Raw genomic sequence first — 16,280 nt, forward strand, 5'->3', positions numbered from 1 at the left:
TTGTCATGTGAAACAAACATGAATTTCCAAATGTTAAATCATGAAAACCAACTGATTTGCTTATTGAATTCGAAATGTAGTAGCTTTAGATAGTCATGTGTGATAGAACATAAATGTCATGGGACTGAAAGAAGAAATTTGGTAAAAAACTTTTGCTCCCCAAAATATGGATCCGAGGCTCCTCTGCTTGTCGCAAGCTCTCTTGATTTTTTTTTTCAAACCCGTGAGCCAGCAACAAGCGGGGCGCCGCAAATCCATAATTTGGGAAGCCAGGGATAAGCATATTCCATTTTTTTTCGAAACTGAAAGCCAGGAAAATCTGTTAGTGGAATCCGATGTTTCTACTAAACTATACATTATAATCAATGTTCTCTTATAGAAAGGTAGAATTCTCGTATATCGGTCAACTTCACTTATAAAAGAAAAATCGAATTCACAAATTTTCATCTAACACTTTCAGCTTCGAAATTTGCTTCTTCTCTTTGGAAGCATGATGATGACTGTCGTTCGACACGAGGTCCAACCGCAATTCAGTTCACTAAGCATCCCATGGGTTGATCACAAACAATTTAGAAGCTTTGAATATGGAAATCGATAGCAGAGCTCATGGATTTCATCATAACAATCTCATTGCGCAAATCAATGAATCGACCAACTTGAACATGATGATTATGACACAAGATAACCATAAGCAAAACACACTGAATCCGTGTTGGAGTGATGATCTATGCGTCCATAGGTTGACACATACGAATCTGAAGAGAAAGCTTCGGGAACTTATGTGGAAAAAATATGGAATCCCTGTTGTCGGTTGATGAATCAATCCATGAAGCAAAACACAGGAATTTTGTAGGAGATGACGACGTTGAACGCAGCATGCCATGAACATTTGAATTAAAGCATGTTGCTATGGTTACGCGCATGTAGCGCTTAGCGTTAAGCTTTTAGAAAATAAATTTTCACTTTCCCGTTGTAGTTCATAGAACACACACGTGTTTTTATTAGTCTATCCGACCTACGGCCATTCCAATAGGTTATGGGCCATTCGGAAGTTGAGAAAAAGTAGTTCTTTTTTCGGTTAGTGAGAACCGGAAAACCACAAGTTTTGTTCGAGGACGCGCCGCAATTGGATTTGCCGGTCACCGACGAAATGGAGAAGTTCAGCATGGAGAGACTTGGCAGCGACAACTACGAGTGCTGGAGTTTTCAGCTGAAAAGCCTGCTGATGCGGGAGGAACTGTGGAAGTATGTGACTACAGACGCGCCAGAACCAGTCACCGAGGCGTGGACAAACGGAGACGCCAAGACGCAAGGGACGATTTCGTTGTTCGTCGGAATCACGCAGCAGTCACTGATCCGTAAGTGTACCACCGCCAAGCAAATCTGGGAGACGCTCAGGGACCATCACCAGAAAACATCCCTCACATCGAAAGTGTCCATCTTGAAGCGGATTTGCAACCTCACCTACTCGGACGGCGACGACATGGAACGCCATTTGCACGAGATGGAGGATTTGTTCCAACGATTGGCGAACGCCGGGCTGGAATTGGGAGCCACACTGACGGTTGTGCTCATTCTGCGAAGCCTGCCGGCGTCATACGAAACTCTGACGACCGCATTGGAGAGCCGCCCCGAAGACGAATTGACGATGGACATGGTAAAAAGGAAGTTGCTGGATGAAGCCCTCAAGCGAAGCGAGAGATCCGGCCAAGGTGAGTCCATTTTGCGCGTCGAAGCCAAGTCCATCACGTGCCACCATTGCAAGCAACCAGGGCACATGAAGAAAAATTGCCCCTCGCTTGGCCGAAAAACCGACGCGAAGCAGAAAAACGACGCCAATCAAACAAAACCGAAAGCGCGGGTTGCCAAGGGCAACGATGGGGTGGTGATGTTGCCGTTTGCGTTCGCAGCCAACCCGAAGCCTACTGCGATGCAATCAACAAGCAACTGGATCATCGATTCGGGTGCATCGAGTCACATGTGCAGTGACAAATCGTTCTTCGACCGACTGAAGCCAATCTCGGGAATGTCCGTCACTCTTGCCGATGGTCGCGTGGCCGATGTCGCTGGAAAAGGAACCGGCCATCTATTCTGCAAAGACGACAAAGGTAAGAAACAAGAAATTATCTTATCAAATGTGCTCCTCGTTCCAGAGCTCGATGCAAATCTCGTCTCTGTGGGACAACTGGCCGATATGGGTGCGTTGGTCACATTCGACGCCAACATGTGTGTCATTCAGCATAACCATCGCGTGGCGGCAGTGGCAAACAAGGGTGGTGGTCTGTACCACCTGAATGTATGCAGCCACGATTCGAAGACCGTTGCGACAAACCACACCAAAAATTGCTTGCACGACTGGCACCGCAAGTTTGGCCACCGTGATATCGAGGCGATCCAACGGCTGGTACGCGAGGGGCTCGCGACTGGCGTTTCCGTACGTGATTGTGGTGTCACCGCAACGTGCGAATGCTGCTTGGAAGGCAAAATGGCGAGGCTCCCCTTTCCGAAGCAATCTGGTCCGCAGTCCACCAAGGTGCTGGATTTGATTCACACCGACATATGCGGCCCGATGAACACCGTGACGCCAGGAGGAGCTCGTTACTTCATGACGTTGATCGACGACCACAGTCGGTTTACGGTGGTGTATTTTTTGAAGCGCAAATCCGAAGCCGCCGAGAAAATCGAAGAGTATGTGGAGATGGTGAATACGCGTTTCGGCAGGTATCCAACAGTCATCAGGTCCGACCAAGGAGGCGAATATAAGTCCAAACGCCTTGGACGATTCTACCGTTTGAAAGGAATTTCGCCTCAATTCACGACCGCCTACACACCGCAACAGAACGGCGTTGCAGAGCGGAAAAATAGGAGCTTGGTGGAAATGGGACGCTGTATGCTGCTCGACAGTGAGATGGGATACCGATACTGGGCCGAGGCGGTTAACACCGCTGCTTATCTGCAAAACCTTCTGCCCACGAGATCGACCGAGATGACTCCATACGAAGCCTGGTACGGCAAGAAACCGAATCTCGACCACCTGCACGTTTTCGGCACCCAAGCGTACGTGCATATCCCGTCGGAGAAAAGGTCCAAATTGGAGCCAAAAGCGGTGAAGATGACACTGGTGGGATACTCTAATCAGCACAAAGCGTACCGTTTCATCGATCCGTCCACCGATAAGGTGGTGTTCAGCCGAGATGCACGTTTTTTAGATGGAGAGAAGCCAGTCAAGCGATCGATCAAGCCAACCGATGTTATCGAGATCGATTCACCGCTGCCGCGTGATACGCAATCGGTGCTTCAACCTGATGATGACGATGCCGATTCGTATGCTGAATATGAATCCGGTGAAGATTCTTTCGACGAGGAGTTTGATGAGCCAGCCACTCCGGTGCGCGTTTCGGAGCGCATTACCAAGGGTGTACCTCCTGCTCGGTACCGCGAAACCAGTAGCTTGGTACACAATTTGCCACCTGAACCTAGACAGTACGAAGAAGCACTCAACGGTCCCGAAAGTGCACTGTGGAAAGTTGCAATTGAGGAGGAGCTGCAATCGCTTCGTGCAAACCGCACGTGGGAGCTGACTGACCTCCCCGCCGATCGGAAAGCTATCGGATCCAAGTGGATATTCAAGCGCAAGCTGGATGAACGTGGCAACGTTGTGCGCTATAAGGCTCGACTGGTGGCACAGGGGTTCACACAGAAGTACGGAACCGATTTCGACGAGGTGTTCGCCCCGGTGGTCAAGCAGGTCACCTTCCGTGTTCTGCTGTCGGTTGCTAGCCAGAAGAAGATGATCGTCAAACACGCCGACGTGAAGACAGCCTACCTGCACGGGGTTCTGGAGGAAACCGTGTACATGCGTAGGCCACCAGGTCTACCTACGAAGGACGAGGGCAAAGTGTGCATGCTTCGAAAAAGCTTGTACGGCCTGAAGCAATCCGCCCGCGTTTGGAATCAAACGTTCGATGCAGTCCTGAAGAAGATGGGTTTCGAGCAATCGAAAAACGATTCGTGCCTCTACATTCGTCGAGCCGGGAAGAAGTGCACCTACTTGGTGGTGTACGTTGACGACCTGGTCGTTGCCTGCGAAGAAGAAGAAGAGTATGAGCGAATCATTCGAGAGCTAAACCAGCATTTCGAAGTAACGTCGTTGGGAGACATCAAGCATTTCCTGGGCATCGAGGTGAACCGATCCAGTGAAGGCGTAAGCTTGAATCAGTCAACGTACATCCGAAAACTGTTGGAGCGTTTCGGAATGACGGATGCCAAACCATCAAAGTTTCCTCTCAGTCCCGGTCACACACAATCAAAGGAGGAGACGGATGCCGACAAATTGCCAAATAATCACCAATTCGCCAGTTTGATTGGTGGTTTATTGTACGTGGCCGTGAACACGCGTCCGGATATTGCAGCTGCAGTTTCCATTCTGGGGAGGAAGACCAGCTGCCCGACGCAAGCTGACTGGCTGGAAGCAAAACGGGTATTGCGATACCTGAAGCACACGCTGAACGACGAGTTGGTCCTGGGAGTAGATGGATCAGCACTGAAGGTCTACGTCGACGCTGATTGGGCCGGCGACACTAGTGACCGAAAATCGACGTCTGGTTTTCTGTTCCGTTTCGCTGGTGGTTCGATTAGCTGGAGCTCGAAGAAGCAAACTTGTGTCACACTCAGTAGCATCGAAGCCGAGTACGTAGCACTTGCCGAGTGCCTCCAAGAGTTCCGTTGGGTTCGCCGAATATTGAGCGATTTCGACGTTAACGTGACATCACCAGTGGTGGTATACGAAGACAACCAAGGGGTGATCAAACAATCGAATTCATCAACCATTGGCCGCCGTTCGAAGCACATCGAGACGAAATTCCACTTTGTTCGAGATTTGCTGCAGAATGGTGAAATCGACATTCGTTACTGTCCGACTGATGCGATGTTTGCGGATATGATGACGAAGCCTTTGCAGTCCGTAAAACTGAGGGGTTTCCGTGAAGCTGCTGGAGTCCTTCCGTCGAGGAGGAGTGTAGGAGATGACGACGTTGAACGCAGCATGCCATGAACATTTGAATTAAAGCATGTTGCTATGGTTACGCGCATGTAGCGCTTAGCGTTAAGCTTTTAGAAAATAAATTTTCACTTTCCCGTTGTAGTTCATAGAACACACACGTGTTTTTATTAGTCTATCCGACCTACGGCCATTCCAATAAATTTAATGTGTAACACACACGAAGTTTGCAAGAAAATCATAGCAAATCGATATGGACGTTCATGAATCGATCCATAATTTTAAACACACAGATCGAGCGTGTGGATTTTTATCAGTGTCTCATCAAACCGTAGATTTTGAACGAAAATTAGAAAAAAAATATTTTGCTTCGATATAACGTAACCTCGATATAACGTAACGAAAATGAAAATCGAGTTACGTTATATCGAGGTATTACTGTAATATATTATTAAATATTATTTACAATTTTGAATCATGTCAAGGAACAAAATTTAAAAACTTCAAAAATTTCATTAATTTTTACCTGTTTGTACTTGGTGTGTATATGCGTAGGCTGACTCTCAACGTGAACGTGCTCCATTCTCTGGTGGAAACAGAGAAAGAAAGACGTTTTAATTTCGTGCAAAGAACTGTTTTTGTGAAAAATCTCAACAAACATTTTACTTTCTGTTTAAACGATGCATTGATTTTGCTTAATAGTTCTCGTGGGTGCCCTTGGCCGTATCAGTGATCATTTAAATAGTGCAAATCGGTTCCGAAACGATGGCCAATGCAAATCGCTTCACTTCGCCCACGCCTTCGGCCGCTGCTTCATTGGTTGGTCCGAGCAGCAGCACTTCTTTGGCATCCGGACCAACGCCGGGACCCTCGCCGAGTGCGGCCAACAAATGGAAACGGATGCTCGAGTGCGACGAATTCGTTGGGGCCCGGCGATCGAAGCATACGGTGGTGGCCTACAAGGATGCGATTTACGTCTTTGGAGGGGACAATGGCAAAAACATGCTGAACGATTTGATCCGATTCGGAGTGAAGGATAAGTCGTGGGGAAGGGCATTCTCCACGGGAACACCACCGGCTCCACGCTACCATCACTCAGCGGTCGTCCACGGAACGTCGATGTTCGTTTTCGGAGGTTACACCGGGGATATCCATTCCAACTCCAATCTGACGAATAAGAACGATTTGTTCGAGTATAATTTCCAGAACGGACAATGGACCGAGTGGAAGTTTGTCGGAAGGACCCCCGTTCCGAGAAGTGCTCACGGTGCCGCGGTTTACGATAACAAGCTGTGGATCTATGCCGGATACGACGGTAATGCCCGGTTGAACGATATGTGGACGATTCGGTTGACCGGAGAAACCCATCAGTGGGAAGAGGTCCAGCAGAAGGGGGATCGTCCTCCGACGTGTTGCAACTTTCCGGTGGCCGTGGCGCGAGGTTGCATGTATGTTTTCTCGGGCCAGAGCGGACTGCAAATTACGAATACGCTGTTTCAGTTTAATTTCAAGGATAAGACGTAAGTACGATTCTGGGCTAACTGGCAGTAACAGGGCTGGAAGCAAGTCTATTTTTAATTTTTATACTAGTCCGTTGTCTAGTGTGGTGCTTCCTCCAAAGGGTGAAGCGTCCACTGGGAGCATTAACGTTTCCTGAGAGTGAAGACTGCAAGAGGTAACCCATGGTGGAATTCCGATCTGACAAACAATGTAGAAGAAGTTGGAACAGACGCCGTTCAGCTGGATCAGAGTCGTTTAAGTCGGCTCGCAAGGCTTACAAGAAGGCTCTTCGTTCTGCTGAATGATCCGGCTGCAAAAACTTTTGCACCAATGTTTCCAGTTTGAGTGAAGTCAGTCGGCTGAACAAAATCCTTGCAAAATCTAAGGATTTCCAAGTGAACGAAATTCGCTTACCTAATGGTGACTTTACTTCTTCCGATGAAGAAATTTTAGAATGTTTATTCAATACACACTTCCCCGGATGTGTGGACATAGCATCTACGGATGAACCAAATGTCTTTTCATGTAGTTACGAGTCTCTGGCCTCGGCTCGCAGTATCGTAACTACTGAATCGATTCAATGGGCTCTTAATAGTTTTGCTCCTTTCAAATCTCCAGGAGCGGATGGGATTTATCCTGTTCTGCTCCAAAAGGAATTTGAGTTTATCAAACATGTTTTAAAAAAGCTACTTGAAAGCAGTTTTGCTACCGGGTACATTCCCAAATCCTGGCGTGATATTACTGTAAAGTTTATCCCAAAAGGAGGACGTGCGTCGTATGAGGAAGCGAAGAGTTTTAGACCAATCAGTCTGACCTCTTTTCTTCTGAAATGTCTGGAACGCATTATCGATCATCACATCCGTGATGTTTATTTGGCAAACATGCCTCTTCATGTGAATCAACATGCTTACCAATCTGGAAAGTCCACTGTGACTCTTTTACACAAAGTTGTATACGATATCGAAAAGCAATCCTGCTTGGGTGTTTTCTTGGATATTGAGGGTGCCTTTGATAACGTGTCTTTCGATGCCATATTGGAAGCCGCACGAAACCATGGGCTACCTACAATGATTACCAATTGGATTCATCAAATGATCAAAACCGACATCTCTTCTCGACATTGCGTCAAGAAGCGATTCGGAAAATTAGCAGATACGCTATTGAACCAACTCAACAATACCAATTTATGGATTTTCAGACGACTATCTAGTTTTGATAATTGGTATGAGCATAAGCACTCTATTCGACCTGATGCAAACTGCTCTTCAGGTAGTCGAGAGTTGGTGTCGCCAATATGGCCTTTCGGTTAATCCGAATAAAACATCTATTGTTCTTTTTACGGATAGACGAAACCGCGATGGAATTCGAGCTTTACGTCTTATTGGCACTGAGATTAATGTAACTGATCAGATAAAGTATGTCGGAGTCGTTCTAGATTTCAAACTTTCTTGGACACCGAACATTGATTTCAGAGTTAAGCGAAGTATGCACTTCAACAGAAAAGTAATCGCCTATCTCGATGCGTGGGAAATTTCTTGCAAGAAATGCTCAAGAAAAGCATTTTTCTTTTATCGCAGTACGCTGTTGAAAAGAAATGTCAATTAAAATGGAGCTCACTGTAGAAAATTTCTTGACCATTTCTTGGGCAGAAATTTTTACTTTTCTTGAGCGGAATAGCATCTTCTTCTTCTTCTTTCTGGCGTTACGTCCCCACTGGGACAGAGCCTGCTTCTCAGCTTAGTGTTCTTATGAGCACTTCCACAGTTATTAACTGAGAGCTTACTATGCCAATGACCATTTTTGCATGCGTATATCGTGTGGCAGGTACGAAGATACTCTATGCCCTGGGAAGTCGAGAACATTTCCAACCCGAAAAGATCCTCGACCGGTGGGATTCGAACCCACGACCCTCAGCTTGGTCTTGCTGAATAGCTGCGCGTTTACCACTACGGCTATCTGGGCCCCGGAATAGCATACTTAGCTTTAAAAAAGCATCTTTAGTCACGGTCAATGCCGGCGAAACTTTGGTAAAACATGGAGCCTCAAACCCAAGTATATCAAATGGATTTACACAACAGTTGTTCGACCAATTTTGGCATATGGATGTCTTGTGTGGTGGCAAAAGGGCGAAGTGAGAACAATCCAATCAAAATTGGGCCATCTCCAAAGGATGTGCTTGATGGCGATGTCTGGTGCGTTCTCTACAACTCCCACAGCAGCGCTCAAGGTCCTTTTCGACGTTGCGCCACTACACATACATCTTAAAAAAAGCACTTTCTTGCTCTTACCGTTTATGGGTACTGGATCTACTGGAGAAAAATCCAGTGAATCGTAGATCTACACACACTTCGTTGTTTCCACTTTTGGTGAATTGGGACAAAATTGTCCTTGCTCCAAGTGATCTCACAATTGCTTGTAACTTTCCTTACAGGACATTTACCACACAATTCCCTTCACGAGAAGAGTGGACGTCTGGCTATTTGGAAAGAAGTGTATCAAACAATTTAGTATGTTACACTGATGGCTCCCTTCTTGAAGGTAGAGCTGGTGCAGGAGTATATTCTCGTGAGCTAAGGCTGAATCAGTTTTACTCACTTGGTAGAAACTGCACTGTTGCTCTTATGTGTGGAGTGCAATCAGCACTTCAACAGCGCGAGATGGGTAAAGTCATATACTTCTGTTCAGATAGTCAAGCTGCTATAAAAGCTCTCGCTTCGGCCAACTCAAGGTCGAAACTTGTTATCGCATGTCGAATTCAAATTGAGGAACTGAATTCAGTCAACTCTGTAAATCTTGTATGGGTACCTGGCCATTCTTCCACCGCTGGAAATGAATTGGCTGATGAGCTAGCTCGCGATGGAGCATCGCATGACTTCATTGGCCCTGAGCCAGCTATTCCAGTTTCGAAGTACTGGGTGAAGCTTCAGATAAATTCTTGGCAAATATGCAGCAAGCTGACTCATTTGTGTGTGATAGTTGTTATTCCAATTATGGAACTTCGTATCACCTGATATGTAACTGTCCAGTTTTTGCGCAAATGCGATTCCAATTACTTGGTAAACACTTATTAAGTGAAACTGAATTCAGAAGCCTGAATCTTCAGGACATTCTGTTATTCTTAACCCGCTGTGGTAATGAGCTATAGGCTCTCTTTACGCTCATGCGTGTTGTAGTGCCCTATTTAGGGCGCTGTTCGAACCCATTATGGTATGGAGCTACATGCTCTCAGTTCACTCATGCGATCTTCCCTCTTCAAGGGACCCCACTCCTATTTCCTCCCATCTTTCCCATCCCTTTCCTATCCCATCGGGTAGATGATGAAATAGGCTCAAACATGGCGATGGCATAAATCTCCCAACTGGTGGGGATCGCGCCTTTGGAGCCGGCCTTCTGATACCTGATAGCCTCATATAAAACTAGTGGAAGCTTTAAACTCACTCTGTATGAAACAATGATTTCTGAAATAACGCCTGGACTCCTGAGGAAGTTTTAGAAGATTAGCTAGATAATCTAAAAAAAAAATCAATGGAATCTCGGGATAGTATTTCGCAGGGTTCTCTAAAGGGATTTCTCGAAAAACATTGGAGAGAATCTCTATAGAGGTTTGCATAGGATGTTTGTGTGATCAAAGGAATTTTTGGGAAGCTTGTTGTAGTATTAGCTGGTGTAAAAATTTAAATAAACTTATGAAATTGCAATGGAGCTTTTTGAGAAACTTTTCAAAAAATGTTTGGAAATCATGCCGGAGTAATACTTGGATGAAATGCAGGAGAAATTCCTTGAAAACAACAGACTTTTTCGAAGGAGGAAGAGGATTCGTGGATGAATTCTTGAAGGAATCCACATGAACATGCGGAGGAATTCTTGCATGGTTTCTTAAAAAAAACTCAAAAAAACTCTGAAATAAACCTTTGAGGATTTCCTTAGGAGAAATTCTGTAGAAATCTTAGGAAGATCTTCTAAAGAATTCAGTAGAAGGATTAGTGAAAAAATAACTTTGAAATTGAAATTGAGAGAATAAGGTCCTAAAATGTTCAATGAAATCTTGTTTTTATTTAATAACATGAAAGAGCATTTTAATCCAACTACCTTAGCAAATTCTCCCACTCAAATAATGGCTATATCTTATTTAAATTTTAATTTAAAAATTGGGTCCATAAATGAAACTTGACACTTTTGATCATGTTTGACGTTCGCTTAGTCGACAAAAATACCACAGGGGTTTTAGTTCGGCCACTGTAGTAACAACTAGTGATCCTTTATATGAGAGATTAGCGGAAGAAAAATGGAATGATTTGGCAACAGACCAGCAGTGCTGAGTTTGCTCGGCGTCGAGAATAATATTATAACACGGACATGACTTTCTCATTGCTAAAAAGTGTATTTTGTTTCGTTATAGATCTTTGAGCTACATTTCCAAACTAATAAACAGCAGAAAAAAATACTAACTAAATATCGCATTGACAAACATTCAAAAGAGGTAAATATTTCATATATTTTGCTCTACGCAAAACAACTTTCACCGAAATAATTTCAAGCGGATTACATTACTCCTCAAGAAAAGTTCAAAACAAACATAACGCATGTTCGTTTGGCTCACGCTTTGACAGCTCTCGCTGCTCGATTGGCTCACACTTTGACAGAAATGTCATCTTCCGCGTATCTCTCTTATAAAGGATCACTAGTAACAACCAACCACATTTTGGAAGGGACACGGAAAACAAAATTCACTTTAAATTTGAGTTCGAGCCAAGGGGTGTGACAAAATCAAAAAAAGCTTAAAAAATGTTTTTTGGATATAAACAAACAGAAAACATTAAAAAATTAAGTAAATGTGTGTTTTTGACCTAAACTCAAGCGTTTGGCACTAACATTGCGACAGGGCTTTAAAACCCTATTGCTGGGAGAATTTGTAGAGAAATCTCTAGAAGAATTTCTGGAGAGATTCTTGTAGGAAACCTTGAAAAAATCTAAATAAAATCACTATGATAATTACTCAAGCTTTTACTCGAAGAATCTGAGACGAAATTCTTGAAGGGCCTGTTGAACCCGTTATACTGCCCATACTCGCATAACAGTCCCATTTATATAGGAAATCCCTAGAAATCCTTTATAAGAGAGAATCGCCGAACATGCGTTATGTTTGTTTTGAACTTTTCTTGAGGAGTAATGTAATCCGCTTGGAATTATTTCGGTAAAAGTAATTTTGCATGAAACAAAAAAATTAAATGTTTTCCCACAGAGAAACAGACGTAACACTTAGAACAAATTGCGATCAAAATCATAGTCGCGAAAACATGTACGCCCAATGCTAAAAACACTGTAGTTGGCCGATGGACCAACAGGTGGCGGTAGTGTGTAAACGCCAAACACGAACAAAAACGACGCGAGCGCTGCGGGTGGTCGATTGACCACCTACCAGATATTTGAATCGATCGTTAAAAAGTTGGTCGATGGACATCGATGAGAGTGTGACGTCTGTTTGTCTGTGGTTTTCCTTTTTTGAATTTTTGTCAATGCGATTTTTAGTTTTTAATTTTTTCGGCTGTTAATTAGTTTTGATATGTAGCTCAAGGATCTATAACGAAACAAAATACACTTTATAGCAATGAGGAAGTCATGTCCGTGTTACAATATTATTCTCGACGCCGAGCAAAATCAGCACTGCTGGTCTGTTACCAAATCATTCCATTTTACTTCCGCTTATCTCTCTATAAAGGATCACTAGAAATCCCATAGAATATGGGATTGTTATGCGAGTACGGGTAGTATAGTATGTGAAGGTTTCTCGGGAGCCTTTGCAATTTCTGCTCGCATTGAATGAGCAGAATTAGGAGTTTATTGAATAAATGTGGCAAAAATAGAACAACCTGCTTGTCTTTACAACCAGTGATTTTGTTCTTATTTCCTAGATAACAAATTGATGAACAGCCAAAATTCTGTTAAATTGTGTAGTTTTTTTTTTTTGCACCGAAGTGACTTTAATAGCAAAAGATTTCAGAAGAAACTGAAGATTTTTGAAAAAATGTTTCATCACGCAGAAATTCCATTAAATATTTCACTGGAACTTCTTCAACAATCCTAAAAAAACACTCAGAAGATGGTCATAATCTGCTCTGAATATTTTTATGAATGATATGAGAGGGAATTTGATCAAATCATTTTTCAGGAACTAACTGTGGGAGTTCTATAGGAATTGTCTGGTCTTAGATTAATCGATTATTTCATCCAAAGATTCTTCAACAAATTACTATGGAAATTCCAAAACATCTCAAGAATTACTGCCATGAACGTTCATTGGCATTTGTCCCAAAACATTCTCAACCAACCATTGATTCATTTAGAAATGCCATGAAGGATTGCTCCATTTGTTTTTATAACGGTTAAAGAAGATTCTTGCAGTAACTTTCCTATAGATATTCTCGATCGTTTTTCACAGGAGTTTAAGTTTTCAGGTGATTTTGTTTTTTTTTATTTGTTCATCGTGGGTAGGACAATCATATGACTGTTGTGCCCAGGTCTTTTTGTGCGTAGTACATGTCCTACTTGTCCTACCCACTGGTGTCGACAATGGAAAACCGATGGAACTTTACTCATTTAACCCAGAAGTTTGAGAAAAGTTTTTGTTTTTATTCGAAAATATATGAAAAATATCATGGATGAACAGATTGAGTTTAATTATTGTCAGTCAAAATGAAGATGTTTTCTTTGCGCAAACGGTTGAGGCAAATGTAAAACAGTCTTATATAGCCTATATATGTCATGCGAGACGAGCTGAGTTTGTTTTCGATTTAAAATGGGGAGTTTGTTGGAAACTGGCCTAGATGGTTCAAAATATATAGGAATCCAGCTTACATTGGTTACCCTACCGAATAGCCGAATACCGAATAGTTGAAGTATTATTATTCATTCGGCTGAATAATGACTCAATAGCCGGCCGAATAATACCCAATGTCCAATGTCTCACAAACTGCATATTAAAGCCTGATTGAAAAAGTTGTATGTATTTTTTTTTCAAAATTCTAATTGTTTCTAAAAATTTCCGAAGAAAATTATTAAAAAACTTCAGTAATACAGTAATATTCCCAAGCAGTGATACTTATCGTAATGTCACGAGTAATTCTAATTAATGTTTGGTTTTATCCTATGAGAAATCAAACTTTTATCTTCTGGTTCCTGTTAAGTTTCATTTTGTTCTCTTGATGCCTGTTTGATCCCTTTTTAAAGCAAGAGGTCTATAAAGTTCCAGTGAATAAGACGATTTATATGTTTCAGCTGGCGACGTATCTCAAACGAGCACATCTTGAGAGGGGCACCACCGCCGCCAGCACGGCGGTACGGCCACACTATGGTTCATCACGACCGGTTCTTGTACGTTTTTGGAGGGGCAGCGGATTCCACTTTGCCGAACGACTTGCATTGCTACGATTTGGATTCGCAGGTTTGGTCAACAGTCATTCCGGCGCCGGAATCTCAGGTCCCAAGTGGTCGTTTGTTCCACGCTGCAGCAGTTATCGGCGATGCCATGTACATCTTTGGCGGAACGATCGACAACAATGTCCGCAGTGGAGACATGTACCGGTTCCAGTTCTCCAGCTACCCGAAGTGTACCCTGCAGGATGATTTTGGAAAGTTTCTGCAGAACCGTCAATTTTGCGACGTGCAGTTTGTGGTTGGCACGGACGAGGTCAAAGTTCCGGCACACATTGCAATGATCGTGGCGCGATCACAGTTCTTGAGATCGAAAATATTGTAAGATGTGCTAATTTTTCTTTAAAGTGATTTCATTTGCTTAGAACTCATATTTTCACAGAGCGGCTCGAGATGCTAGAAACCTGCATTTTGAGAAACTTTTCGGTACCACGGAGGTTCCCTTTGCCGAACGTCCCATACTTGAAGTTCAGTTGCCCAATGCACAACCGGAGGCTTTTGAAATGGTTCTTAACTACATTTACACGGATCGAATTGACTGTAAGGGAACGCGTGAGCTTTATGAAAGGAACAAACTGTAAATTTCTGCTCTTCATTTCAGTTAAGGATCCGTTCTGCAACAAAATTGTGCTACTCATGATGGACGTCTATCAGCTGGCCGTACAATTTTACATTCCCAGATTGGAGCAGCTCTGTGTGCAGTACTTGGAGTTCAAAATTTCCAAAACCAATGTCCTGGATGCTCTCTACAATGCTGACCGAATGGGTCTTACCCTGATCAAGGACCATTGTCTTGGTTTCATCACCAAAGAGGATCACTTCTACGACATCGTCATGTCGCCGGAGTTCGCTGCACTTGAAAAGCCACTGATCGTGGAAATCATCCGCAAACGTTTGAATCCCAGTAAACATTCCACCGATATGAAGTACGACAAAACAATAGGAACATCTCTGGAAAACGATATGGCTGTGTTTCTGAAATCCGGTGGAAAGGAATTCTGCGACATCAATTTGGTTCTCGAAGGCAAAGTTATTCCAGCGCACAAATCGATTCTGGCCGCCAGATGCACGTACTTCCAGGCCATGTTCCGCTCGTTTATGCCAGCCGATAACACCGTCAATGTATGTCAAAGAAATCAGTCGAGTGGATTAAATTGATTTCTGTTCCTAATCGATTATTCTTTTAGATTCAAATCGGTGACATCTCGCCATCCCAAGAGGCGTTCAGCTCTCTCCTGCGCTACATCTACTATGGCGACACGAAGATGCCTCCGGAGGACTCGTTGTATCTTTTTCAGGCCCCCTGTTTCTACGGATTCACCAACAACCGACTGCAGGCCTTCTGCAAGCACAACCTAGAGAACAACATCACGTACGATAACGTGCTGCAAATCTTGGAAGCGTCCGACAAAATGAATGTCCCCGACATCAAGAATTATGCCCTACGCATGGTGGTGCACAACTTTTCCCAGGTCGCACGGTTACCCAAGATGCAGGAATTGACACGGGAACTTCTGCTGGACGTGATCATGGCCGTGGCCGAAACCAAGGGGGATAGCAAACGCATCAGCCACGATTCGACCTTCATCAGTCTGTATAGTGACATTTGAAGGATAGCATTTCTACAGCCGGTTCTGAGCATCCTGCTGGCGTGGTTGCGGAACAATAACGAGCTGCCCTAAGATCAGTATTTTCTGATAGCCTCTTGGTCGCCAAAATTCTCATTACGATCGATAAGCACAAAAGTTTTTCAAATTTACCCATATTTAAAAATAATCGTTCATAGTACCTTTATTCTCATTATCAATGTTCTAGATGTGATTGGCTTTAGAGTAGACCAAAACTGCAAAAACGTACTCAATTGTTAGTTCAAACAGATTTCTAGTTCTTATCTAGATTTCGAAACAAAATTACCAACACTATCGTACAAGTTGAAAAATGGAACTATATTAGTGTTAAATATATTCAACTTTTATTATAATCTAGATGATGAAATAAAGAAATATCCATAACAAATCCAAATGCTATCATTTTTATCTTATCTTTTTTTCTATATGTAGCAAGCAGAAGATGTGCCGAAGTGTCCCTATCTTGATGGTGAATAGCATTTACCTATTCTATAAAGTTTTCGGCAGAATTCCTTGAACAAATTCTGGAGGATTTTCCTGAGTATTTTGTAGAGATATATTTTTGCAAGTGAAATAAATAAGTACCGGGAGTATAAATTGTAAACTTACCTTTAATATCGTTTCAAACATTACATACGATTCCTTATATCTAGGTGTTCTATATTAGGTAACACTAAATTAAGCTATTACTAACATTTTGTTAACAATATATTTCATTTCAT

At 43.1% G+C, this 16,280-nt stretch overlaps 1 protein-coding gene across 1 annotated transcript; it reads left to right on the top strand.

Annotated features, from left to right (window-relative positions):
* The first annotated feature begins 5,565 nt into the window (after nucleotides 1-5,565).
* LOC5567212 (leucine-zipper-like transcriptional regulator 1) lies at nucleotides 5,566-15,954 on the top strand. The gene is made up of 5 exons (XM_001651591.2): nucleotides 5,566-6,519; nucleotides 13,775-14,251; nucleotides 14,313-14,470; nucleotides 14,532-15,052; nucleotides 15,118-15,954. Exons 1-5 carry the CDS (start codon nucleotides 5,765-5,767, stop codon nucleotides 15,538-15,540), a joined length of 2,334 nt encoding a protein of 777 aa, XP_001651641.2. The 5' UTR covers nucleotides 5,566-5,764; the 3' UTR covers nucleotides 15,541-15,954.
* Nucleotides 15,955-16,280: the final 326 nt, after the last annotated feature.

Source organism: Aedes aegypti, chromosome 3 (genome assembly GCF_002204515.2).
Source record: "Aedes aegypti strain LVP_AGWG chromosome 3, AaegL5.0 Primary Assembly, whole genome shotgun sequence".
Classification (NCBI taxonomy): domain Eukaryota; kingdom Metazoa; phylum Arthropoda; class Insecta; order Diptera; family Culicidae; genus Aedes; species Aedes aegypti.

Bases quoted from the DNA above. Each gene is read 5' to 3' on its own strand.
- LOC5567212 (XM_001651591.2), top strand. From the start codon at position 5,765: ATGGCCAATGCAAATCGCTTCACTTCGCCCACGCCTTCGGCCGCTGCT. The intron at 6,520-13,774 runs GTAAGTACGATT...TATATGTTTCAG, and splicing joins TTTAATTTCAAGGATAAGAC to CTGGCGACGTATCTCAAACG. The intron at 14,252-14,312 runs GTAAGATGTGCT...ATATTTTCACAG, and splicing joins TTCTTGAGATCGAAAATATT to AGCGGCTCGAGATGCTAGAA.